The sequence below is a fragment of the Microtus pennsylvanicus genome, chromosome X (genome assembly GCF_037038515.1).
Source record: "Microtus pennsylvanicus isolate mMicPen1 chromosome X, mMicPen1.hap1, whole genome shotgun sequence".
NCBI classification, from domain to species: Eukaryota; Metazoa; Chordata; class Mammalia; order Rodentia; family Cricetidae; genus Microtus; species Microtus pennsylvanicus.
In genome coordinates, this window is record NC_134601.1 from 109,433,281 (window position 1) to 109,459,628 (window position 26,348).

At 38.0% G+C, this 26,348-nt stretch overlaps 1 protein-coding gene across 1 annotated transcript; it reads left to right on the top strand.

Annotated features, from left to right (window-relative positions):
- Window positions 1–3,204: 3,204 nt before the first annotated feature.
- On the top strand, window positions 3,205–25,775 carry LOC142840490 (odorant-binding protein-like). The gene is made up of 6 exons (XM_075956984.1): window positions 3,205–3,276; window positions 3,694–3,833; window positions 4,724–4,794; window positions 6,190–6,300; window positions 6,963–7,064; window positions 25,666–25,775. The coding sequence occupies exons 1-6, from the start codon at window positions 3,220–3,222 to the stop codon at window positions 25,773–25,775; spliced, it is 591 nt and encodes a 196-aa protein (XP_075813099.1). The 5' UTR covers window positions 3,205–3,219.
- Window positions 25,776–26,348: the final 573 nt, after the last annotated feature.

Here is a 26,348-nt window from a genome sequence, read left to right on the forward strand (position 1 = left end):
AGATGCACTGAAGAAATAATTGATAGAAAGTTCATATATTGAGAAGATACTTATTTATAACAACACATGTATTCAGAATATTAAACATATTATTGGAAAAACACATGTATTCAAAATGTATAGCAAAATCCCTAATATTAATAAAATGCAGCTATATAAATGATTTGAAAAGAGGGATATAGAAAATAATGTAATGGAGTAATCATTTAACAAGTCCCTTTATTCCTTCTGATAATGCAAAATTAAACTTCCAGTGGAAACCGTGACACATATATGGCAATATATCTGTGCCCAGTGACTGAGTATTGGCAAAATACTGGAGGCAATTATGTCAAATAGGTGCCTGCCTATTTTCACATTGATCCTGAGCATCAAGCCAAGAAATACAGCAGCTTATTTCTTGTAAGACACTAGTCAGTCAATCATCCACTTGGTTTGAAAAGGTCAGCAGAGAGAAGCATACCATCAGTCTGTAGCTGGATTATGAAGTGGAGTCTCCACTCATTCTTATTGAATGGTTACAGAAAATAAAAGCACATGAAGAAAGAATGAGAGCTACTGTTCACTCCACTGTTATTTTATTTTATTTTTTGGTATTTTTAGATAGGGATTTTCTGTGTAGTTTTGTAACCTGTCCTGCAACTCTCTGTGTAGAACAGGCTGGCCTTGAACTCACAAACATTCATTTGCCTCAATCTGCTGAATGCTGGAACTAAAGGTCTGTGCCACCACCGCTGAACTCCACTGTTATTTTTATATTCCCAAAATTTGGAGAAAATGTACATTCCACTAGTGTCACTAATCAGAAGATTGGGTCATGGGTCAGGATTGAAGAGAGTGTATGTAGCTAAAGCCCAGGACTATGACCATGAATCTACATAATGTGCCAGCGCTACCCATTTCCTTCCGTACTCGACAATTTTTTTTTTTTTTTTGGTTTTTTGAGACAGGGTTTCTCTGTGGCTTTGGAGCCTGTCCTGATATTTTTTTCTGTGTTCAAATCGCTTGTCATGGATATCTCCAGTAACATGATTTTAAAATTGTTTGTTGATGATTTCCCATATATATAAAACATTCTGATAATTCTTTCTCTGTCATCTCAATTCTTTCAAGTATCCTCCCACACCCAACACGTCCTTTTCACATATTATTTATTTTTTAAGTTTATCTGTGACCCTATGAATTTATTCATGGCTATATGAGTTCCGATAGCTTTGAAACTAACACTTGGGCCTTAATGGACTTACAAGTAGAAAGAATAGGGCTGGACAATGTTCTTCCTACCCCAACCTATCATTGGCCCATAGACCAGAAATGAAATGTATAATCCCATGAGACACATTCACTTCCATAACCTCCAGCCCATAGGAAATGGCTAGTTTATGTCCAGCGTAAGCAAACATGATTGCTGTGACTAAATATCCAGAATACATGACACGTTTAACACACAAAGTATGAGAGAAGTGACAGTCCAGTCAAAACGGACATGGGACATTGAGAGAGACACACACACACAGAGAGAGAAACAGAGACAGAGAGAGAGATAGAACAAGGAGACCAGAGACATCTTTTGCTAATATTGCAAATTTGTATATTAACTATTGAAACAGTGTGGAGAATACATAGTTTTGTGAAACTAAATATGGACCATGTGATTCAGTTATACAGCTCCTTGGAATATGCCCAAATGACTTGATATTCTCCTTAACCTGTATTTTCTCATGCATATTAATTGCTACTCTATTCACAACAGCTAGAAAATAGAAACAATCTAAATGTTCTACAGCTGTCTAATAGATAATGAAATAGTGATGCATGTAAACAATATTATAAGTATTCCATTGTAAAGAAAATTGAAATCATGACATATGCAGGCAAATGGCAGGAAATATAAAAGATACTACTTATTTAGCCAGCCCAGATCTAAAAAGCAAATGTGGCATATTAGGTCTCTTTTGTTATTCCCAGTTCCAAATCTTCAGATAAATGTTAAGGACTCACTTGCAAACTTGCACTCATATGCATGAGACAACATTTAGTGAAAATATAGTCAACAAAATTGAAAGAGATGAAGGGGGTACATATTGGAAGGTTTAGAGGGAAGAAAGGGGAGTAGAGAATCATGTAATTATGCTATAACCTCAAATTTAGAAAAAGTAGAGAAAATAATAGGTTATAATATAAAGAAAGTGTCATAAAGGACCAACTATTTTTTTATAAAGGTGTCATGGATGTTCAACAAAAAATACTAAAATTCTAACTGTAGGTTATTCCATGTGTCAGAGAGGGAAGTCCTAGAGGATAAAAAGGCACTCCAGAAGCCTGATAGCCTTGGCTGTCCCTAGAATTGGATGATAAGATCCTATGCCTAAGCACAACACAGATCTTGGATTTGATGTGTAAAGAAGTCAACTGGGCAGGAAGGGGCTTTGCTTTATGATACGTAATCATATTTAGAGCAGAGTCTATTTGCACATTTTACAGTTTTTTGAACATTATTTTTTATAGAATGTTTCATTTGATTTCATTTCTTTTGATCAATGACACCAGTATTTATTGCCAGGAGACATCTAACAATATTTTTTCAGTTAGTTAAACACTCTTGAAGCTCTGTGTTACAACCATCGAATTTAGTGTACTAGAAGAATAAACTACTCAATATATGGAAAGATTTAAACATAGCAAAGGACATATCAATATCTATATATGAAATCCTTTTTTAGTGTTACCAATTTATCTTCTAATAGTGTGGTTGCTTTGGCTCATATAGTCCAGGCTACAGTTTTAAATTCACTTAACTGCAAAGTAATATACTTAGATTGAGAATTATATTGAAGCACATTCCATAGTTTTAAATGAATCCTATAGGATATATGAATATGCATTGTGACCTTTACCTACCAGTATAGTTCTGGAGGCAAAACAATTGCTTTAATGCACTCACAGGGATAGATCTTTCTGCCAGGAACACTCAATTAACAATACCAACAAAACCTGACCTTTAGTCTAATTGTATTAGTTTAGGAATATGAGATCATATACTGTTCAAAAGGGTAAACGTAGAAATACTGGACAGATCCAAGTTTTTGTCAAGCAGAATCATTGGTTGATTCCATGAAACTCCCTTTAACTAACTGTATAAAAAGCTTTATCAGTTCAGTTCCTCCACAATCAATATCCTACTTTGAGCTTCTGCAGAGAGCAAAGGCTGGTACCACCATGGTAAAGTTTCTGCTGCTGGCTTTGGCATTTGGTCTGGCTCGTGCTCATGTTGAGGTAAATTCATTCGGTCTGTGAACAGGTGTGATGTTCTTCAATAGCATATTTCTGTGGATGTGATATGTCATTCAGTTTGTCCGTGCAAGTCCATATTCATTTCTGACTTTCACTCATGTGCACTTTTTCAATCAGATTTTTCTAAGAAGAAACAAATGAACTAAGGAAACTATGGGTTGAATTTCAGAGCTTAAGAGGCGAGCACATGAATAATTCCAAAAGGTCTCATGTACCAAATGCTATGTAAATTGAGTCATCATATTACCCTGTGTTATTCTACATCCCTAGAACCATACTTTTTAACTAATAAAGAAAATATTATTGATTTATGTTTCTAGTTATTTTATGTATTCCCAAGGACTGGGATCATAGATTTGATACCAACTCACATTCTAATGTCCTTTGCTGTTTTTGCAGATTGATGGAAAGTGGGTTACTGTTGCCATTGCTGCTGACAATGTGAAAAAGATAGAGGAAGAAGGACCACTGAGAATCTACCTTCGTGAACTTACTTGTAACGAGTCATGTGATAGATTGGAATTGACATTTTATATCAAGTAAGCAAATTGTCAACCATGTAAACTTAGAAGACTATTTACATTTTACAGATTTCATCTTGTTAAATTTATAGGCCAATGTTCTGCTTCTGGTCATGAAATTGAAGGTCTTGTCAGAAATGTGATTATGTTATTCCATAATGGGTTAGCTCTGGACACAACACAGAAATTAGATATTGTTTCCAGTTCCTTTATTGTTTCCTTAGAAATTCTCCAGGTTGGAGGCCTGTGCTTGAATTTCAGGCTTTAATATTATATGCAGGAGATTCTAAGAATATCATTTATATTAATTTAAAAGTATGTGTGAGCATTTGGTTCAAAGACACACATGTTATGTTATTCAGTCAATAATGTTATAAAAGTCTTCTACACCATCTTTGATAAATCTAATTTGTAAAGTACTGTATCTGATGCTCTAGATTCAGAGATTCTCTCCCTGCCATCTGGACGACAATGTTCAATGAATGAGTGCATAACACCATAAGAGCTTCAAATGCTTTAAATCATTCCGATACTCTAGATACAATTATAAGATTTAGGTTACAAATAAAATCACTTAAAACACAAGCACATATTTCAATGTACTTATTGTTGGACTAAAACAAGAGAATTAACATTAAAAATCATACTCAGTGAATAGTTAAATCAGATAAGGAAGAAATCGCAGCCTTCATAGGACTTGTTAAAATTGACTCAAAATAAGTCATGTACATAATTACAAACAGAATGATATTTTCTAAACAAGAATTAGGAAAACTGAGGTAAGCATAGATACTTCTCTTTAAGCTCTGTACACTGTTCATCAGGTTCACTATAATACTTGAAGGTCGTTAATACTAATTACAATGTTATAAAGAATAAAGAATCATTACTCTGTTTAATTTTTTTAGGGCGAATGGTCAATGTACAAAGACCAAAGTCACTGGGAACAGGCAAGAAGATGGCAAGTACAATGCACAGTGTAAGTATGGGATTTGGGAGCTTTCTCTGAACAAAAGCATTGTGGGTGTGCACATACAAGCTGACACTTCAGACACCCATAGGTACATAAATCTAGAACCATTTTGGTTACTTTGTAATTTATCAACCCTTCCAACCAACTGAGATAGGGTACAAAGTCAAAGTACATTGTAGGTCATCTGAAGTTTACATGGAGAAGAACACTATTACCTGAAGATGTGAGTAATGCTTACAAAGCATCTCCAAATAGGTTCCTTCGTGAAAATTAATTTCGAGATAAAATCCAGTGTCTTTTCTTTCATACAGTATCTTGGTTGTTATTGGACAGGCCTGGCACTCACTAATAAGTCTCTCATGCCCCAAACATATTTGCAAACTTATAGCCTCAAGCTATCAAGTACTCATATTATAGGCGTTTTCTATCAACCTGGATTAATAGAGGATTAAAATTAACAGTACCATTTTAAAGATTCCTTTTCTCATATTTTGTTAAGATCATAACATTTAGATCGTTGGATGATAACCTCAATTTTGCAAAGCAGTTAGTGGAAAGTCTGTTTAGAAATTTCAGACGGACTCAATTTTTAAAAATTGCTAAAGTAATAGCAACATTGTTCACTTGAATTATAACTGGTGTGCCTTTTGGTTTGATCTTAAATGAATGGAGTGCACATTCTTCTGGAAAGTCTATTACTTCCTAAACTTTACATGGATATTAAAAAGCAGTCCTGTAATTGAAAATATCCAGATCCCAAAATACTTTTATTTCCTTGTCAGTAAGTATAAATTTCAGACTCTCTCTCTCACACACAAACACACACATACACACACATACATACACACCTGGAGAGAGATGGAGAGAAAGGTACATAGAACACTCAAACACAGAGACAGACACATATACACTATGAATGTCTAATAAATTTGACATGTTCATTCTTATAGCTTTTCCATCAATAGTCATACAAGATGAAAACTTTTGTGTCTATTTCTCATTACTACAGTCTCTTTTGCATATATATTCATTTGCCCAACATATATTACCATGGTATGACTCCAAAGTTTTATAATTTTGGGAAATTGATAGGTGATCTTTTAGATCTGGTTGAAAGGGGAAGGAATACCCAACAGAGTGATCTCATAGGTCTTGACATGATGAATTCAGAGAAAAAGGAAAGTATCTGTACCTAGGATTCATTGTAAGGTTTAATGAGAATTATGATGGGATGGGTAAAATTAATTACTATAGGAATATCTTTGCACACATTTGTCATATGATAATGAATCAGAGATTATTGATAGAGTTGTGGTAAATAATAATGTTTAGTTAACAGGTGACATCAAACAAAGTAAAAAGATGAGTCACACTCATTTTGAAATGTTTCTGTTATTGCAGTTGAAGGTGACAATACATTTGGACCTGTGTATTTAACACCAGAGTTTATAATCTTTGCCAATCAGAATGTGGATAGAACTGGACAGACTACAAACATGATTTATGTTTATGGTAAGAATGGTAGTGGGTTTTTTTTTAAAATAGTAACAAAATTATCATCCAGCAAATAAGGATTAAGTCAGATTCACCCTCCAAATACAGTATCATGGTATTTCCAAACTCCCATGCACTAAATAACAATCTGATTGCTTTGTGGACCAACTTTTAAATTATATTGTAATTTGAGTATCACGGTCATTGAAGATTTGGGGTGATGAGTGAGGTCATTGGAAGTGTTTATGTTCAAATTTCCTCAGAGGAAAAAGGGAAAACATATTTTTCTAAAGTTCAAACCATTTGGAATGTCTTTTGAAAAAGTGTGTACTAAATTAAAACGTAAACTCTAGGTTATAGACTTGGAAGAAATGTGAGAATTCCATTGACAGGCACCCATGACTCTCTAGGGTCATGTTTTTGAAAGTGGGTAGGATTGAGATGAGTGAACTCTCTAGAGAAGTTTTTTTTTTGATACATCATGGAATACTGAAAAGTGATGTCATACCACCATTTAGACTTTATTAAATGTGTTCATGGAATTTGGGGAAAATTATTATTGCCTGTATTGACCCATGCAGGATAGATGAAATTGGTGTAGTTGGGATACCAAGGAAGCAATGTAATTTCTGAAGAATTCTACTGAACCTATCTTTAACATTGTCAATTATACAATATAGGAAAAGGTCAACCTTTGACTCCTGAACAATATGAAAAAATTGAGGAATTTGCTAAGGTCCAGAACATTCCAAGAGAAAACATTCAAGATGTTCAGGCTACAGGTAACCTCAGTGTTTATTATTATGGCCATAACATTTCTAAATACATAGATACATATTTATTCATATATATATATATTGATTTATATTCATAAATATATAAGTATATAAACATACTTAGTCTATTTATCTTAGTCTATCTATCTATCTAGTCAGTAAATTTCTGATATGGAATACATCTAGTCATATGCAAACTTTCAGTTGCTTTTTCCAGAAATAATCCTTGTGGAGTTGTTCTAATATTCATATGAGAACATTTATGTCACTCCTTACCCCATACATATTCTTTTACAGATAATTGCCCTAAATAACGACCTTCTTTTGGTGAGTAGAAACAAAAGCGTTGACTAACCATCTTGATATTTCAATAGATTTGTGTTTATTACATAAAAAATAGAAATAAGTATGTTACAAAGGAAAAAATGAACTCAAATTAGGCAAAATTAAGATAGAATATTATTTGTCTTTTAAGGCTGAATATCTTATAGTTACAGAAATGAATGATAGAATATGTTTATGCATAAATCATTATGAAGGATTTTATCTTCTTCAGAATTGCTAACATTTTTATATTGAGGAATATTCCATCAATTTAATGTATCTTGTATTTAACAAATCTTTCTTTACTATTGTGGGCTATTATTTGTCAGTTTTGTACATGTATTATTTGTAAAATGATGTTGATGCTTTCAGTATATTCTTTGAAACCTCTCAATATAAATTTTCATGTATGTCACAGAACGTCATTATTCTCTGTTGAAAGTACTCCTATAGAATCCCAAGTGCAAGGTATTGGTGACTTCTAAGAAAGAAACTGTTTATGTACAATCCATTCTCTATACTCTGTATAGTTATATTTAAGTTTGCATTCATACATTCTTAAGGACAAAAAATTTTCCTGTTCAATCATGTTTTAATTTTTGCTTTCATGTCTGCACAGATGACAACAGAAGCAGAACTATGCATCATATTCTCTTGACCATGGAATCAATATCACATACAAATCACCATTTCTTGTTAAACGGATTTTTCCCTAACCTGTAAAGTCTGGATAAAACATACCAAATTGCTGACTTACCTTTTCTTTCCCTTTTTATGATCTATGATCTCTTCTTACTTTTTGAATACATAAATAAAATGTTTCAAAAAGCAATAAATATGTTTTGTAATGCATATATTTTATGTGTTCTTAAATTTGGTTTGCCAGTATTTTTTTGAGGATTTTTGCATTGATTTTCATGAGCGAGAGTGGTCTGTAATTTTTTTTTCTTGGTTGAGTCTTTGTGTGGTTTTGGTACTAGCGTAACTGTAGCTTCATAAAAAGAGTTTGGCAGTGACTCTTCTGTTTCTATTATGTGAAACACATTAAGGAGTATAGCTCTTCTTGGAAGTTCTGGTAAAATTGTGCATTAAAAACAACTAGTCTTGGGCTTTTTTTGGTTGAGATTTTTTTTTACAGCTTCTATTTCCTCATGACTTATAGGTCTATTTAAATTGTGCACATAGTCTTGATTCAATTTTGGTATATGGTATTTATCTAGAAACAATCCATTCTTTTACATTTTCCAACTTTGTGGCATATAGGCTTTTGTAGTAAGGCCTAATGATTCTCTGAATTTCCTCAGTGTCTGTTGTTATGTCCCCCTTTTCATTTCTTATCTTGTTAATTTGATGTTCTCCCTCTGCCTTGTGATTAGTTTGGATAGCGGTTTGTCAATCTTGTAGATTTCTCAAAGAATCAGCTCTTTATTTCATTGAGTCTTTGGTTTGTTTTCTGTGTTTCTATTTTGTTGATTTCTGCTCTCAGTTTGATTATTTCTAGTTTTCTATTCCTCCTGGGTGAGTCTGCTTCTTTTTTTCTAGATCATTTAGCTGTGCTGTTAAGTCTCTAATGTGAGCTTTCTCCATTTTTTAATGTGGGCACTTAGTGGTATGAACTTTCCTCTTAGCACTGCTTTAATCGTGTCCCATAGGTTTGGGTATGTTGTGTCTTTATTTTCGTTGAAATCAAAAAAGACTTTAATTTCTTTCTTTATTTCTTCCCTGACCCAGGGGTGGTTCAATAGTTGACTGTTCAGTTTCCATGAGTTTGTAAGATTTCTGGGGGTAGAATTGTTTTTAAATTCTAACTTTGTTCCATGGTGATCCGATAAGACACAGGTGGTTACTAATTTTTTTGTATGTGTGGAAGTTTGCTTTGTTACCGAGTATGTGATCAATTTTCAAGAAAGTTCCATGAGATGCTAAGAAGAAGGTATATTCTCTTTCCTATTTGGGTGGAATGTCCTATAGATGTCTGTGAAGTCCATTTGATTCATTACCTCCATTAGTTCTCTTATTTCTCTGTTAGGTTTCTGTCTAATTGACCTATCCATTGGTAAGAAGTCTCCTACTATTAGTGTGTGGGGTTTGATGTGTGTTTTGAGTTCTAGTAATGTTTCTTTTATATATGTGGGTGCTTTTATATTAGGGGCATAAATATTCAGGATATTCAAAAAAATTATTCATTATGATCAAGTAGGCTTCATCCCAGAAATGCAGAGCTGGTTCAACTTATGAAAATCTATCAATGTGATTCATCATATAAATAAACTGAAAGAAAAAAACCATATGATTATTTTTTTAGATGCTGAAAAAGCATTTGACAAAATTCAACACTCCTTTATGATAAAGGTCTTGGAGAGGTTAGGGATACAAGGACCATATCTAAATATAATAAAAGCAATATACAGCAAGCCAACAGCTAATATCAAATTAAAGGGAGAGAAACTCAAAGCCATACCACTACAATCAGGAACACCACAAGGCTGTCCACTCTCTCCATACCTCTTCAATATAGGGCTTGAAGTTCTAGCAATAGCAATAAGACAACATAAGGAGATCAAGGGGATTCAAATTGCAAAGGAAGAAGTTAAACTTTTGTTTTTGCAGATGATATGATAGTGTACATCAGTGACCCCAAAAACTCTACCAAAGAACTCCTAAAGATGATAAATACCTCCAGTGATGTGGCAGGATACAAGATCAACTCTAAAAAAATCAGTAGCCCTCCTATAAACAAAGAATAAATAAGCTGATATGGAAACCAGACAAACATCACCTTTCATGATAGCCACAAATAGCAAAAAAAATATCTTGGGATAACACTAACCAAGAAAGCAAGAGGCCTATTTGTCAAGAACTTTGCATCTTTGAAGACAGAAATTGAAGAGGACACCAGAAAATGGAAGGATCTCCCATGCTCTTGGATAGGTAGAATCAACATAGTAAAAATGGTAATCTATAAATTCAACGCAATCCCTATCAAAATCCCAACAAAATTCTTCACAAACCTTGCGAGAACCAATCATCAATTTTATATGGAAAAACAAAAGACCCAGGATAGCCAAAACAATCTTATGCAATAAAGGAACTTCCAGAGGCATTACCATCCCTGACTTCAAACTCTATTAGAGAACTACAGTAATGAAAACAGCTTGGTATTGGAATAAAAACAGAAAAATCAACCATTGGAATCAAATTGACTACCTGGTTATTAAGCCACAACCTATGAACACCTGATTTTCGACAAAGGAGCTAAAGGATACAATAGAAGAAATAAAGCATCTTCAACAAATGGTGCTGGCATAACTGGATGTCAGCCAGTAGAAGAATGAAAATAGATCCATATCTATCACCATGCACAAAACTCAAGTCCAAATGGATTAAAGACCTCAATATCAGTCCAAACACACTGAACCTGATAGAAGAGAAAGTAGGAAGTAGCCTGCAAAAATGGGCACAGGAGACCACTTCCTACGTATAATCCCTGTAGCACAGATAATAAGACTAACATCGAATAAATCCTGAAACTGAGAAGTTTTGTAAAGAAAAGGACACTGTCATTAAGACAAAAAGGCATCCTACTGAATAGGAGAAGATCTTCACCAACCCCGCCACAGACAAAGGTCTGATCTCCAAAATATATAAAGAACGCAAGAAACTAGAAATTAAAATTCTAATTAACCCATTAAATGGGGTACAGGACTGAACAGAGAATTCTCAACAGAAGAACTTCAAATGGCCAAAAGACACTTAAGGTCATGTTCAACATCCTTAGTGATCAGGGAAATGCAAATCAAAACCACTTTTAGATACCATCTTACACCTCTCAGAATGGCTAAAATGAAAAATACCAATTATAGCCTATGCTGGAGAGGATGTGGAGTAAGGGGAACACTCATCCACTGCTGGTGGGAATGCAAACTTGTGCAACCACTTTGGAAATCAGTGTTGTGGATTCTCAGGAAATTGGGAATCAACCTACCTCAGGATCCAGATATATATATATATATATATATATATATATATATATATATATATATCCAAGAGATGCCAATCATTCTGCAAAAGCATTTATTTAACTATGTTCATAGCAGCATTATTTGTAATAGCCAGAACCTGGAAACAACCTAAATGTCCCTCAATAGAAGAATGGATAAAGAAAGTGTGGAATATATACACATTACAGTACTACTCAGATGTAAAAAAAAATGACATCTTGAATTTTGCTTGCAAATTGATGGAAATAGAAAACACTATCCTGAATGAGATAACCCAGACTCAAAAAGATGAATATGGTATGAACTCACTTATTAGTGGACTCTAGCCATAAACAAAGGACATTGAGCCTATAGTTAACAAGCCTAGAGAAGCCAAATAACAAGGTGAACCCAATGAAAAACATATATTGTTCCTCCTGGATATTGGAAGCAAACACGATTACAGGGCAAAAGTTGGGAGCATGGGCGTAGGGTTATGGGTGGTATTGGGGATGGGGAAAGGGGAGAGGGGGAGCAAGAAAGGAGAAGGGAAAGACTGGGGAGAGCATGGGGGAGTGGTAGGTTGGAGATGGAGGAAAGGTGGATATAGGAGCAGGGAAGAAGATATCTATATTAACGGAGCCATTTTAGGATTGGCAAGAGACTTGCTCTAGTGGGGATCCCAGATGTCCACGGGGATGTCCCCAGCTAAGTCCTTGGGCAGTAGAGGAGTGGGTGCCTGAACTTGCCTTCACCCACTATCACACTGATGTTTATCTCGAATATCACCATAGAATCTTCCTCCGGTGATGAATGGAGATAGAGACAGAGACCCTCATCAGAGCAACAGACTGAGCTCCCAAGATACATTTGAAGAGCAAAAAGAGTGAGAAGATGAGCAAGGAAGTCAGGAACAGGAGGGGTTCTTCCACCAACTGAGGCAGTGTGCCTGTACTAATGGGAGCTCACCAGATCCATTTGGACCCGGACTGAAAGAGCGTGTGATCAGACCAGATTCTCTGAATGTGGCTGCCAATGGAGGCAGACTGAGAAGCCATCGATAATGGCACTGTAACCTGTTTCTACTGCATGTACTGGCTTTTTGGGACCCTAGTCTGTTTGGGTGTACACCTTCCTAGTCCTGGATGGAGGGGAGAGGCTCTTGGACTTCCCACAGGGCAGGGCACCCTGCCCTCTCATAAGGAGGGAGGAGAAGGGAGGAAGGGGAGTGGGTGATAAGGAAGGGAATGGAAGGAGGGGAGGAAGTGTAAATTTTTGAATGGAAAAATAAAAAATAAAATAAAAGAAGTTGTTTTGTAAAGGATTTCATCCAAAAACATGTATACGTTCACTAAGCTAATTAAAATAATCACTCTGGTGTAATAACTGATATCTGTATTACTAAAATCTATCGGAATAATTAGAAGTGTCACAATTACTGGTGAAGGATGGGCACAGGCACTACAGAAGTGAATTGTATTTTGTGCTTCATATTTACTTTTAGCTGAAAATTATGATTTGCAGTTGAATGATCCTTATACACTAAAAGATTGCACAGAACAAAATTTTGATGTCTCTCTTCATGTTCCACATTATTTAAAGAGGGGAAGAAATATGTTTTCAAAAGTCCATCTGAGAAGATTATCTTTTGTTAAATGACTTCAGTAAGCAAGTGAATCAGGATATGCTTAAAAGGTGTACATACGTATGAGTCATCCTCATTGAAGAATAAATTCCTGAGAATGATCTTCCAATACCAAGTCCTGTGAATATGCATGTGTTTATTAGTTTTCTTTTTGTTTAAGAGTAATTCCTTAGAGTATAGTTTGCTATCAAAATAGGTAAAGCAGATGCAATCTTTTTTGTGGGCTTCTAACAAGGACAAAGAAATTAGACATAGTTGCTACATTCAATCTCCTGAAGTCTAAATATATAACAAAATCAAAGTACATTCAATATTTATAAGCAGCATATTTGAATATTAAACAGTGTTGTAGGATGGAGGCCATTTGTGGGTTCCTGGCTGCTCAGCCCCCAAAATAATCACACAGAAACTATATTATTTAAATGACTGCTTGGCCCAGTAGCTCTAACTTCTTATTTGCTAACTCGTACATTTTAATTTAACCCATCTCCGTGAATCTGTGCATCACCATGAAGTCATAGCCTACCAGGAAAGTTTCAGTACATCTATCATTGCAGCAACTACATGGCTTCTCTCTGACTATGCCCTTTTTTCTCCTAGCACTCAGGCTACCTTTCCATGCCGATCTATGTTCTGCCCTGCTATAGGTCCGAAGAATTTTTATTAACCAATAGTACAAAAAGAAATCCAACAAGACCTCCCCTTTATTGTTTAAATACAAAGGAAGGATTTAACTTTAACATAGTAAAATTACATATAACAAAAGTATCAAGCAAGAATTACAGTTACAATATTTATATATATTTTATCTTTTATCATAACTAAGGTAAACTATAACTGTCTATTCTTCAACTCCATCAAAGATTTTGGAAGGCTATAATATTATGTAAGTAAACAGAAAGTACATTGGAAGCAACTTCCAAAACTCCAGGATTGACAGAGACATCTTGCTGCCAGGACAGTAACTAGAATTCTTCTGTACCTTTGGGGCATCCATCTTCAGCCAACAGCCCCATAGTATCCATCAGACATTTCATGAAGCATGGAAATTTCAAAGACAGTTCCACCTATATTGGCATTTTGTTAGTCCTTTTCTTCTGTGTTCTACAGAATATCTGGCAGACTCTTTCATGTAGAAGGAACCCCAAAGGATCATCTCAACTTTATGCAAGTTCAGCAGTCATGTCTCTATGGGTTCTGCATGTCCAGTTCATCAAGCAGTTCAGGCAAGAGCAGTTTCTTGCCCAAATGGCTAACCAACTTCATAAGGAACCTCTGTGATGCCCATCTTCCCCTTGAAGTAGTTGGTGCTGACATGAGCAGTCAGGGTTCCCTGCCCTGTGGGAAGTCCTAGGACTTCCCCCTCCATCCAGGTCTAGGAAGGTGAGCATCCAAACAGACTAGGCTCCCATAAAGCCAGGACATGCAGTAGGATCAAACCCAGTACCATTGTCCTTGGCTTCTCAGTAAGCCCTCATTGTCCACCATGTTCAGAGTCCAGTTTGATCACATGCTCCATCAGTCCCAGTTCAGTTGGCCTTGGTGAGCTTCCATTAGATCAGCCCTACTGTCTCAGTGGGTGAGTGCACCTCACGAGATCCTGACTTCCTTGCTCATGATCCTTCTGCTTCTTATTTGAACCTTGGGAGCTCAGTCCAGTGCTCCAATGTGGGTCTCTGTCTCTATCTCCATCCATCACCAGATGAAGGTTCTATAGTAATATGCAAGATATTTATCTGTGTGGCTATAGGATAGGGCCATTTCAGGCTCCCTCTCCTCAGCTGCTCAAGGATCTAGCTGGGGACATCTCCTTGGACACCTGGAAAACCCCTCTAGATTTAAGTCTCTTGCCAACCCTTAAATGGCTTCCTTAATTAAAATATCTACTTCCCTGCTCCCATATCCACCCTTCCTCCTTCCCAACCCTCCCATTCTCCCAAGCTCTCCCCATCCTCCCCTTCTCACTTTTCTCTCCCCATGTACCCTTACCTCTACCCCATCCCACCCCCGAGTTCCCAATTTTTGCCCGGCAATCTTGTCTACTTCCAATATCCAGGAGGATAACTATATGTTTTTCCTTGGATTCATCTTATTTAGCTTCTTTATGATCACAAATTATAGGCTCAATGTCCTTTATATATGGCTAGAATCCACTTATGAGTGAGTACATACCATATTCATCTTTTTAGGTCTGGGTTGCCTCCCTCAGGATAGTGTTATCTATTTCCATCCATTTGCATGCAAAATTCAAGACGTCATTGTTTTTTACCACTGAATAGTACACTAATGTGTATATATTCCACACTTTCTTTATCCATTCTTCCATTGAGGGGCATCTAGGTTGTTTCCAGGTTCAGGCTATTACAAATAATACAGCTATGAACATAGTTGAACAAATGCTTTTGTAATATTTCTTTTTTATTATTTATTTTTAACATATTAAAAATTTCCACCTCCTCCATCCTCCCATTTCCCTCCCGCTCCGCCCATCTCCCTTCCCTTCCCACTCCAGTCAAAAGAGCAGTCAGGATTCCCTGCCCTGTAGGAAGTCCAAGGTCCTTCCCATCCAGAATTAGAAAGGTGAGCATCCAAACAGACTAGACTCTCATAAAGTCATGTCATGCCGTAGGATCAAAACCCAGTGCCATTGTCCTTGGCTTCTCAGTCAGACCTCCTTGTCAGCCATGTTCAGGGAGTCTGGTTTGATCACATGCTCCATCATCCAGCTGGCCTTGGGAAGCTCCCATTAGATCAGCCCCACTGTCTCAGTGGGTGGGTGTATCCCTCTCAGTCCTAACTTCCTTGATCATGGTTTCCCTCATTCTGCTCCTCATTTGGACCTTAGGAGCTCAGTCCAGTGCTCCAACGTGGGTCTCTGTCTCTAGCTTCATCCATCGTCAGATGAAGTTTCTATGGTGATATGCAAGATATTCATCAGTATGTCTATAGGATAGGGTCATTTCAGTCTCCCTCTCCTCAGCTGCCCAAGGATCTAGCTGGGGACATCTCCATGGACACCTGGGAACCCCTCTAGAGTCAAGTCTCTTGCCAACCCTAAAATGGCTCCCTTAATTAAGATATATACTTCTCGGCTCCCATACAGACAATACCTCCATCCCAGCCCTCCCATTCCCCCAAGATCTCCCCATCAGCAATAAGACAACATAAGGGGATCAAAGGGATTCGAATTAGAAAAGAAGAAACTAAACTTTTGTTATTTGCAGATGATATCATAGTATATACATAAGCGACCCCATAAACACTACCAAAGAACTCCTGCAGCTGATAAATTCCTTTAGTAATGTGGCAGGATACAAGATCAACTCCAAAAAATTAGTTGTCCTAATATACACTAAGGATAAGGATACAGAAAGGAAAATCAGAGAAGCATCACTTTTCACGATAGCCTCAAATAGCATAAAATATCTTGGGGTAACTCTGAACAAGGAAGTGAAAGATCTATTTGACAAGAACTTTAAGTCTTTGAAGAAAGAAATTGAAGAGGATACCAGAAAATGGAAGGACCTCCCCTGCTCTTGGATTGGGAGGATCAACAGTAAAAATGGCAATTCTCCTAAAAGCAATCTATAGATTCAATGCAATCCCCATAAAAATCCCATCAAAATTCTTCACAGACCTTGAGAGGACAATAATCAACTTTATATAGAAAAACAAAAAACCAAGGATAGCCAAAACAATCTTATACAATAAAGGAACATCTGGAGGCATAAACATTCCTGACCTCAAACTATTACAGAGCTACAATATTGAAAACAGCTTGGTATTGGTATAAAAATCGAGAAGTAGACTAAAGGAACTGAATAGAAGACCTGGATTTTAATGCACAAATCTATGAACACCTGATTTTTGATAACAGAGCTAAAAGTATACAATAGAAGAAAGAACGCATCTTCAACAAATGGTGCTGGCATAACTGGATGTCAACATGTAGAAGAATGAAAATAGATCCATATCTATCACCATGCACAAAACTCAAGTCCAAATGGATTAAAGACCTCAATGACAGTCTGAACACACTGAACTTGATAGAAGAGAAAGTGGGAAGTACTCTACAACACATGGGCACAGGAGACAACTTCCTACGTATAACCCCAGCAGCACAGAAATTAAGGGAATCATTGAATAAATGGGACCTCCTGAAAGTGAGAAGCTTATGTAAAGCAAAGAACACTGTCACTAAGACAAAAAGGCAACCCACTGACTGGGAGAATATCTTCACCAACCCTGCAACAGGCAAAGGTCTGATCTCCAAAATATAAAAGAACTCAAGAAACTAGATATTTAAATGCTATTTAACCCAATCAAATAAATGGGGCACTGAACTGAAAAGAGAACTCTCAACAGAAGAAGTTCAAATGGCCAAAAGACACATAAGGTCATGTTCAACCTCCTTAGCAATCAAGGAAATGCAAATCAAATAACTTTGAGATACCATCTTACACCTGTCACAATGGCTAAAATCAAAACCACCAATGATAGCTTATGCTGGAGAGGATGTGGAGTAAGGGGTACACTAATCCATTGCTGGTGGGAATGTGATGGGGGAGTGTCATATATCAATCTGTTGATTTCATTAGCTAAGCAATAAACTGCTAGGCCCATTGGATAGGCCCACCCTTAGGTGGGTGGAGTAAACAGAACAGAATGCCGGGAGGAAGAGGAAGTGAGGTCAGACTCCACAGCTCTCCTCTTGGGAGCAGACGTCCGCCATGCTCCCGGCTCCTGGTCAGACTCCACAGCTCTCCTCTCGGGAGCAGAAGTCCGCCATGCTCCCGGCTCCTGGTCAGACTCCACAGCTCTGCTCTCCGGAGGAGACGTAGGAGAGACGCCATGCTACCTGCTCCAGGGAAGACGCACGCTATGAAGCTCCAACCCAGGATGGACTTAGGCTAGAATCTTCCCGGTAAGCGCACCTAGGGGCGCTACACAGATGATTAGAAATGGGCTAAATTAATATGTGAGAATTAGCCAGTAAGGGCTAGAGCTAAGGGCCAAAGCAGTGTTTAAATGAATACAGTGTCTGTGTAATTATTTCGGGGCATAAGCTAGCCGAGCCAGGCGGCTGGGTGTTTGGGGACGCAGCCCTGCCGCCGCTCCCATATTACTACAGGAATGCAATCTTGTGCAACCACTTTGGAAAGCAGTGTGGTGGTTTCTCAGGAAATTTGAGATCAACCTACCCCAGGACCCAGAAATACCACTCTTAGGAATATACCCAAGAGATGCCCTATCATATGACAAAAGCATTTTTTCAACTATGATCATAGCAGCATTATTTGTAATAGCCATAATCTGGAAACAACCTAGAAGCCCTTCAATGGAAGAATGGATAAAGAAAGTGTGGAATATATACATATTAGAGTACTACTCAGCGGTAAAAAACAATGACATCGTGAATTTTGCATGCAAATGGATGGAAATAGAAAACACTATCCTGAGTGAGGTAACCCAAACCCAAAAAGATGAATATGGGATTACTCACTCATAATTGGTTTCTAGCCATAAATAAAGGACATTGAGCCTATAATTCGTGATCACAGAGAAGCTAAATAAGAAGGTGAACCCAAAGAAAAACATATAGTTATCCTCCTGGATATTGGAAGTAGACAAGATTCCCAGGCAAAAATTGGGAACTCGGGGGTGGGGTGGGATGGGGGAAAGTGGATATGGGGAGAGAAAAGTAAGAAGGGGAGGATGGGGAGAGCTTGGGGGAATGGAACTGTTGAGATAAAGGAAGGATGGATATTTGAATAGGGAAGTATATATCTCAATTAAGGGAGCCATTTTAGGGTTGGCAGGAGTCTTGACTCTAGAGTGGTTCCCAGGGGTCCAGAGAGATATCCCCAGCTAGATTTTTCGGCAACTGAGGAGAAAGAGCCTGAAATGGCCTGATCCTATAGCCATACTAATGAATATCTTGCATATCACCATAGAACCTTCATCTGGTGATGGATCGAGATAGAGACACAGATCCACATTGGAGCACTGGACTGAGCTCCCAAGGTCCAAATGAGGAGCAGAAGGAGGGAGAACATGAGCAAGGAAATTAGGACCACGAGGGGTGCACCCCCCCCACTGAGACTATGGGCCTGATCTAATGGGAGCTCACCAAGGCCAGCTGGACTGAGACTGAAAAAGCATGGGATAAAACTGGACTCTCTGAACATGGTGGACAATGAGGGCTGCTGAGAATCCAAAGATAAGGACAATGAGGACTACTGAGAACCCAAGAACAATGGCAATGGATTTTTGATCCTACTGCACGTACTGGCTTTGTGGGCACTGGGTTTTGATCCTACTGCATGAACTGGCTTTGTGGGAGCCTAGTCTGTTTGGATGTTCACCTTCCTAGACCTGGATGGAGGGGGGAGGACCTTGGACATCTATCAGGGCAGGGAAGCCTGACTGCTCTTTGGACTGGAGAGGGAGGAGGAGGGGAGTGGAGGGTGGGGATTGGGGGAGGGGGAGAAAAAAGTGAGGTGGGAGGAGGTGGAAATTTTTAATTAAAAAAAGAATAAAAAGACACAGGCTAACAGAATGGAAAAAATAAAAAAATTAAAAATGTAATGTATAATTGTGAAATGTAGGTTGTTAGTGGATAATCATCCATAATAGTCAAGCTTGTAGTCATGTTAATAAGGTTTTCTAGATATATAAAGATGTATTTAGGTTAGATAAGCGTTCTTCATATCTTTCAAAGACTACAGAATATAGCATTTAAAATGTTTTATTTTTTTGAATGATAATGCATGTATGCTTTATTTTTTTATTTTATTTTTTTAATCTTTTTATTTATTAAGGATTTCTGCCTCCTCCCCGCAACGGCCTCCCATTTCCCTCCCCCTCCCCCGATCAAGTCACCCTCCCTCATCTGCTCGAAGAGCAATCAGGGTTCCCTGACCTGTGGGAAGCCCAAGGACCGCCCACCTCTATCCAGGTCTCCTAAGGTGAGCATCCAAACTGCCTAGGCTCCCCCAAAGCCAGTACGTGCAGTAGGATCAAAAACCCACTGCAATTGTTCCTGAGTTCTCAGTATTCCTCATTGTACTCTATGTTCAGCTAGTCCGGATTTATCCCATGCATTTTCAGACCCAGGCCAGCTGGCCTTGGTGAGTTCCCGATAGAACATCCCCATTGTCTCAGTGTGTGGGTGCACCCCTCGCGGTCCTGAGGTCCTTGCTCGTGCTCCATCTCCTTCTGCTCCTGATTTGGACCTTGAGATTTCTGTCCCGTGCTCCTCTGTCTCTGTCTCCTTTCATCGCCTGATGAAGGTTAATATTCATGAGGATGCCTATGTGTTTGTCTTTGGATTCACCTTCTTACTTAGCTTCTCTAGGAACATGCATTATAAGCTCTTTGTCCTTTATTTATGGCTAGAAACCAAATATGAGTGAGTACATCCCATGTTCCTCTTTTTGGGTCTGGCTTACCTCACTCAGGGTAGTGTTTTCTATTTCCATCCATTTGTATGCAAAATTCAAGAAGTCCTTGTTTTTTACTGCTGAGTAATACTCTAATATGTATATATTCCATACTTTCTTCATCCATTCTTCCGTTGAAGGGCATCTAGGTTGTTTCCAGGTCCTGGCTATTACAAACAATGCTGCGATGAACATAGTTGAGCATATACTTTTGTTGTATGATAGGGCCTCTCTTGGGTATATTCCCAAGAGTGGTATTGCTGGATCCAGGGGTAGGTTGATCTCAAATTTCCTGAGAAACCGAAACACTGCTTTCCAGAGTGGTTGTACAAGTTCGCATTCCCACCAGCAATGGGTGAGTGTCCCCCTTTCTCCACAACCTCTCCAGCAAAGGCTGTCATTGGTGTTTTTTATTTTAGCCATTCTGACAGGTGTAAGATGGTATCTTAAAGTTGTCTTGATTTGCATTTCCCTGATCGCTAGGGAAGTTGAGCATGACCTTAAGTGTCTTTTGGCCATTTGAAGTTCTTCTGTTGAGAATTCTCTGTTCAGCTCAGTGACCCATTTTATAATTGGATTGATTAGCCTTTTACGGTCTAGTTTCTTGATTTCTTTATATATTTTGGAGATCAGAGCTTTGTCAGTTGCGGGGTTGGTGAAAATCTTCTCCCAGTAAGTGGGTTGCCTTTTTGTCTTAGTGACAGTGTCCTTTGCTTTACAGAAGCTTCTCACTTTCAGGAGGTCCCATTTATTCAATGATTCCCTTAGTGTCTGTGCTGCTGGGGTTATACGTAGGAAGTGGTCTCCTGTGCCCATGTGCTGTAGAGTACTTCCCACTTCTTCTTCTATCAGGTTCAGTGTGTTTGGACTGATATTGAGGTCTTTAATCCATTTGGACTTGAGTTTTGTGCATGGTGATAGATATGGATCTATTTTCATTCTTTTACAGATTGACATCCAGTTTTGCCAGCACAATTTGTTGAAAATGCTCTCTTTTTTCCATTGTATACTTTTAGCTCCTTTATCGAAAATCAGGTGCTCATAGGTGTGGGTTAAAGTCAGGGTCTTCTATTTGATTCCATTGGTCGACTTCTCTGTTTTTATGCCAATACCAGGCTGTTTTCAATACTGTAGCTCTATAATAGAGTTTGAAGTCAGGGATGGTAATGCCTCCAGACAATCCTTTATTGTATAAGATTGTTCTGCCTATCCTGGGTTTTTTGTTCCTCCATATAAAGTTGATTATTGTCTTCTCCAGATCTGTGAAGAATTTTGATGGGATTTTGATGGGGATTGCATTGAATCTATAGATTGCTTTTGGTAGAATTGCCATTTTTACTATGTTGATCCTCCCAATCCAAGAGCAAGGGAGACCCTTCCATTTTCTGGTGTCTTCTTCAATTTCTTTCTTCAAAGACTTATAGTTCTTGTCGAATAGGTCTTTCACTTCCTTGGTCAGGGTTACCCCAAGATATTTTATGCTATTTGTGGCTATCGTGAAAGGTGAAGCTTCTCTGATTTCCCTCTCTGCTTCCTTATCCTTAGTGTAAAGGAAGGCAACTGATTTTTTGGAGGTAATCTTGTATCCTGCCACATGACTAAAGGTGTTTTTCAGCTGTAGGAGTTCTTTGGTAGAATTTTTGGGGTCACTTATGTATACTATCATATCATCTGCAAAGAACGAAAGCTTAACTTCTTCCTTTCCAATCCAAATCCCCTTGATCTCCTTATGTTGTCTTATTGCTATTGCTAGAACTTCAAGCACTATATTGAAGAGGTATGGAGAGAGTGGACATCCTTGTCATGTTCCTGATTTTAGTGGGATGGCTTTGAGTTTTTCTCCGTTCAATTTAATGTTAGCTGTTGGCTTGCTGTAAATAGCTTTTATTATATTTAGGTAGGATCCTTGTATCCCTATTCTCTCCAAGACCTTTATCATAAAGGGGTGTTGAATTTTGTCGAATGCTTTTTCAGCATCTAATGAAATGATCATATGATTTTTTTCTTTCAGTTTATTTATATGGTGGATTACATTGATAGATTTTCGTATGTTGAACCAGCCTAGCATCTCTGGGATGAAGCCTACTTGATCATAATGGATAATTTTTCTAATGTGTTCTTGGATTCGGTTTGCCAGTATTTTGTTGAGGATTTTTGCGTTGATGTTCTTGAGTGAGATTGGCCTGTAATTCTCTTTCCTGGTTGAGTCTTTGTGTGGTTTTGGTATCAAAGTAACTGTAGCTTCATAGAAGGAGTTTGGTAATGACCCTTCTGTTTCTATATTGTGGAATACATTAAGGAGTATAGGTATTAGGTCTTCTTGGAAGTTCTGGTAGAATTCTGCATTGAAACCATCTGGTCCTGGGCTTTTTTTGGTAGGGAGGTTTTTGATAACCTCTTCTAATTCTTCATGACTAACAGGTCTGTTTAGATTGTTTGCCTGGTCCTGGTTTAACTTTGGTATATGGTATGTATCTAAAAAAGTGTCCATTTCTTTTATATTTTCCAATTTTGTGTTATACGGGCTTTTGTAGTAAGATCTAATGATTCTCTGAATTTCCTCTGTGTCTGTGGTTATGTCCCCCTTTTCATTTCTGATCTTATTTATTTGTGTGTTCTCTCTCTGTCGTTTAACTAGTTTGGATAGGGGTTTATCGATCTTGTTGATTTTCTCCAAGAACCAGCTTTTTGTTTCATTGATTCTTTGGACTGTTTTCTGTGTTTCTATTTTGTTGATTTCAGCCCTCAGTTTTATTATTTCCAGTCTTCTACTTCTCCTGGGCGCATCTGCTTCTTTTTTTTCTAGAGCTTTCAGGTGTGTTGTTAAGTCCCCAATGTATGCATTCTCCGTTTTCTTTAAGTGGGCACTTAGTGCTATGAACTTTCCTCTTAGCACTGCTTTCATCGTGTCCCATAGGTTTGAGTATGTTGTCTCTTTATTTTCATTAAATTCAAGGAAGACTTTAATTTCTTTCTTAATTTCTTCCTTGACCCAGGTGTGGTTCATTAGTTTACTGTTCAGTTTCCATGGGTTTGTCGGCTTTCTGTGGGTAGCATTGTTGTTGCCTTCTAACTTTAATCCGTGGTGATCAGATAGAACACAGGTGGACACTGATATTTTTTTGTATCTGTGGAGGTTTCCTTTGTTTCCAAGTATGTGGTCAATTTTCGAGAAGGTTCCATGAGCTGCAGAGAAGAAGGTATATTCTTTCCTATTTGGGTGGAATGTTCTATAGATGTCTGCTAAGTCCATTTGCTTCGTTAACTCCAATAATTGTCTTAATTCTCTATTAGGTTTCTGTCTGATTGACCTGTCCCTGGAGAGAGAGGTGTGTTGAAGTCTCCTACTACTAGTGTGTGTGGTTTGATGTCTGCTTTGAGTTCTAGTAATATTTCTTTTACATAAGTAAGTGCTTTTATATTGGGGGCGTAGATATTCAGAATTGAGACGTCCTCCTGATGAATTGTTCCTGTTATGAGTATAAACTGACCATCTCGGTCTCTTCTGATTGATTTTAGTTTGAAGTCAGTTTTGTTAGAAATTAATATGGCCACACCTGCTTTTTTCTTAGGACCATTTGCTTGAAACACCTTTTCCCAACCCTTTACTCTGAGTAGGTGCCTGTCTTTGTGGTTGAGATGTGTTTCTTGCAAACAGCAGAATGTTGGATCCTGTTTTCGTATCCAATCTTTTAGCCTGTGCCTTTTTATAGGTGAATTGAGCCCATTAATATTAAGTGATATTAATGACCAGTGGTTGTTTACTTCGGTTATTCTTATTGCTTTTGGTAGTAGAGATTGTGTGTCTCTCTTCTTTGAGATGTGCTGGTGAAGGGTCACTAGATGCCTGGGTTGTTGTAGGCAGTGTTGGCAGTGTTGGATTCCTTGGGTTGCGATTTTCCTTCTATTAGTTTCTGTAGGGCTGGATTTGTGGCTACGTATTGTTTAAATTTATTCTTATCCTGGAATGTCTTGTTTTCCCCATTGATAATGAACGATAGCTTGGCTGGGTATAATAGTTTGGGTTTGCATCCACGGTCTCTTAGCTTCTGCAGTACATCTATCCAGGACCTTCTGGCTTTCATAGTTTCCATAGAGAATTCAGGTGTAAGTCTGATCAGTTTACCTTTATAAGTTACTTGCCCTTTTTCCTTTGCAGCTCTTAATATTCTTTCTTTAACCTGTATATTTTGTGTTTTGATTATTATATGACGAGGAGATGTTTTTCTTTGATCCAGTCTGTTTGGTGTTCTGTATGCTTCTTGAATATTTAAATGAATATCTTTCTTTAAGTTGGGAAAGTTTTCTTCCATAATTTTGTTGAATATATTTTCTGGGCCTTTGAGCTGTGACTCTTCTCCTTCTTCTATTCCTATTATTCTTAAGTTTGGTTTTTTTTATTGTGTCCCATATTTCCTGAATGTTTTGTGTTGAGAATTTGTTGGCTTTGCTGTTTTCTTTGATCTGTTCGTTTATTTTCTCTGTGGTGTCCTCAGCATCTGAGATTCTTTCTTCTATCTCTTGTATTCTATTTATTATGCTTGTTTCTGTAGACTCTGCTCATTGACCTAGATTTTCCATATCCGGCTGGTCCTCAGTTTGTATTTTCTTCCTTGCCTTCATTTCAGTTTTCAATTCTTGAACTGTTTCCATTACCTGTTTGATCGTTTTATCTTGGTTTCCCAGGGTATCATGTACATATTTACTCATTTCTTCAAACTTTTTGTTATACTTCTCATCCATTTCTATAAGGGCATTTTTTACATGTTGTTTAAGGGACTCTATTGCGTTCATAAAGTCAATTTTTTCCACTTCTTCTGTGTTAGATTGTTCAAATACTTTTATTGTAAGATCCTTGGGTTCTGGTGTTTTCATGTTGTTTTTCAGATTATTGGGTGAGTTCTTGCCTTGGCGTCTGCCCATCTCCTCCTATTAATCCTATCTAATGGGTCTTTTAAAAACCAGATCAGGTTTCCCTGCTGGCCAAGGGGTCCGCTTACAAAATGCCCTTGCTCTGTTTCCTGGTTCCTGCCGCCGGCCAAGAACCCTCTCACCCCTCCAAAGGGTCTTCAGGACAGGACCAGGCTCCCCATTTGCCAGTGACCTGGCCAACCAAAGGCCTACCTCTTTGATTTGATTGTAGTAGGGCGATCTGCTCTCCTTATTGCACGCCTGACCCTGCCGCTTGCGTCTGCTGCCGCGCTGGTCTCCCAAAGCTGTGTCGCTCCGCCGTGTCTGGTCGCCGTTCTGCTGCATCTGGCCGCTGCTCTGCCACTTCTGGCCGCCACTCCGCCGCATCTGGCCACCGCTCCGCCGCGTCTCTTAAAATGTTTTAATAACTTAGGGTTTTTCATGACAATGAGACACGTCTGCTTTTGGCAGAACCAATCTGCTTCAAGAGGAAGATTGGCATTGAAAAGGCTACTTATAGAGTTGCTTAGCCATTTGGGCAAGAAACTGCTCTTTCCTGGACTGTTGCATAAACTGGACATGAAGAACCTGCAGAGAGAGGACTTCAGAACTTGCCTAAAGTTGAGATGATCCTTCAGGGTTCCTGCTTCATTAAAGAGTCTGTTAGACATTCTGCAGGATACAGAAGAAAGTGACTGAACTGTCTTTGAAATTTCCTGCTTCATGAAAAAGTCTTCTGGATACTATGGGCCTGTAGACTGAAGATAGATGCCCCAATGGTACAAAATACCCTTGGGTGACTGTCTAAGAAGCAAGATGTCTCTTCATTTCTAGAGTTTTGGAAGCTGCTTACAATGTACTTCCTGTTTACTTAGGTAATATTATATCCTTCTGGAGTCTTTGATTGAGTTTAAGAATGCATAGTTATAGTTTTCCTTAGTGATAATAAAAGATAAAATAGATATAAATATTGTGACTGTAATTTTTG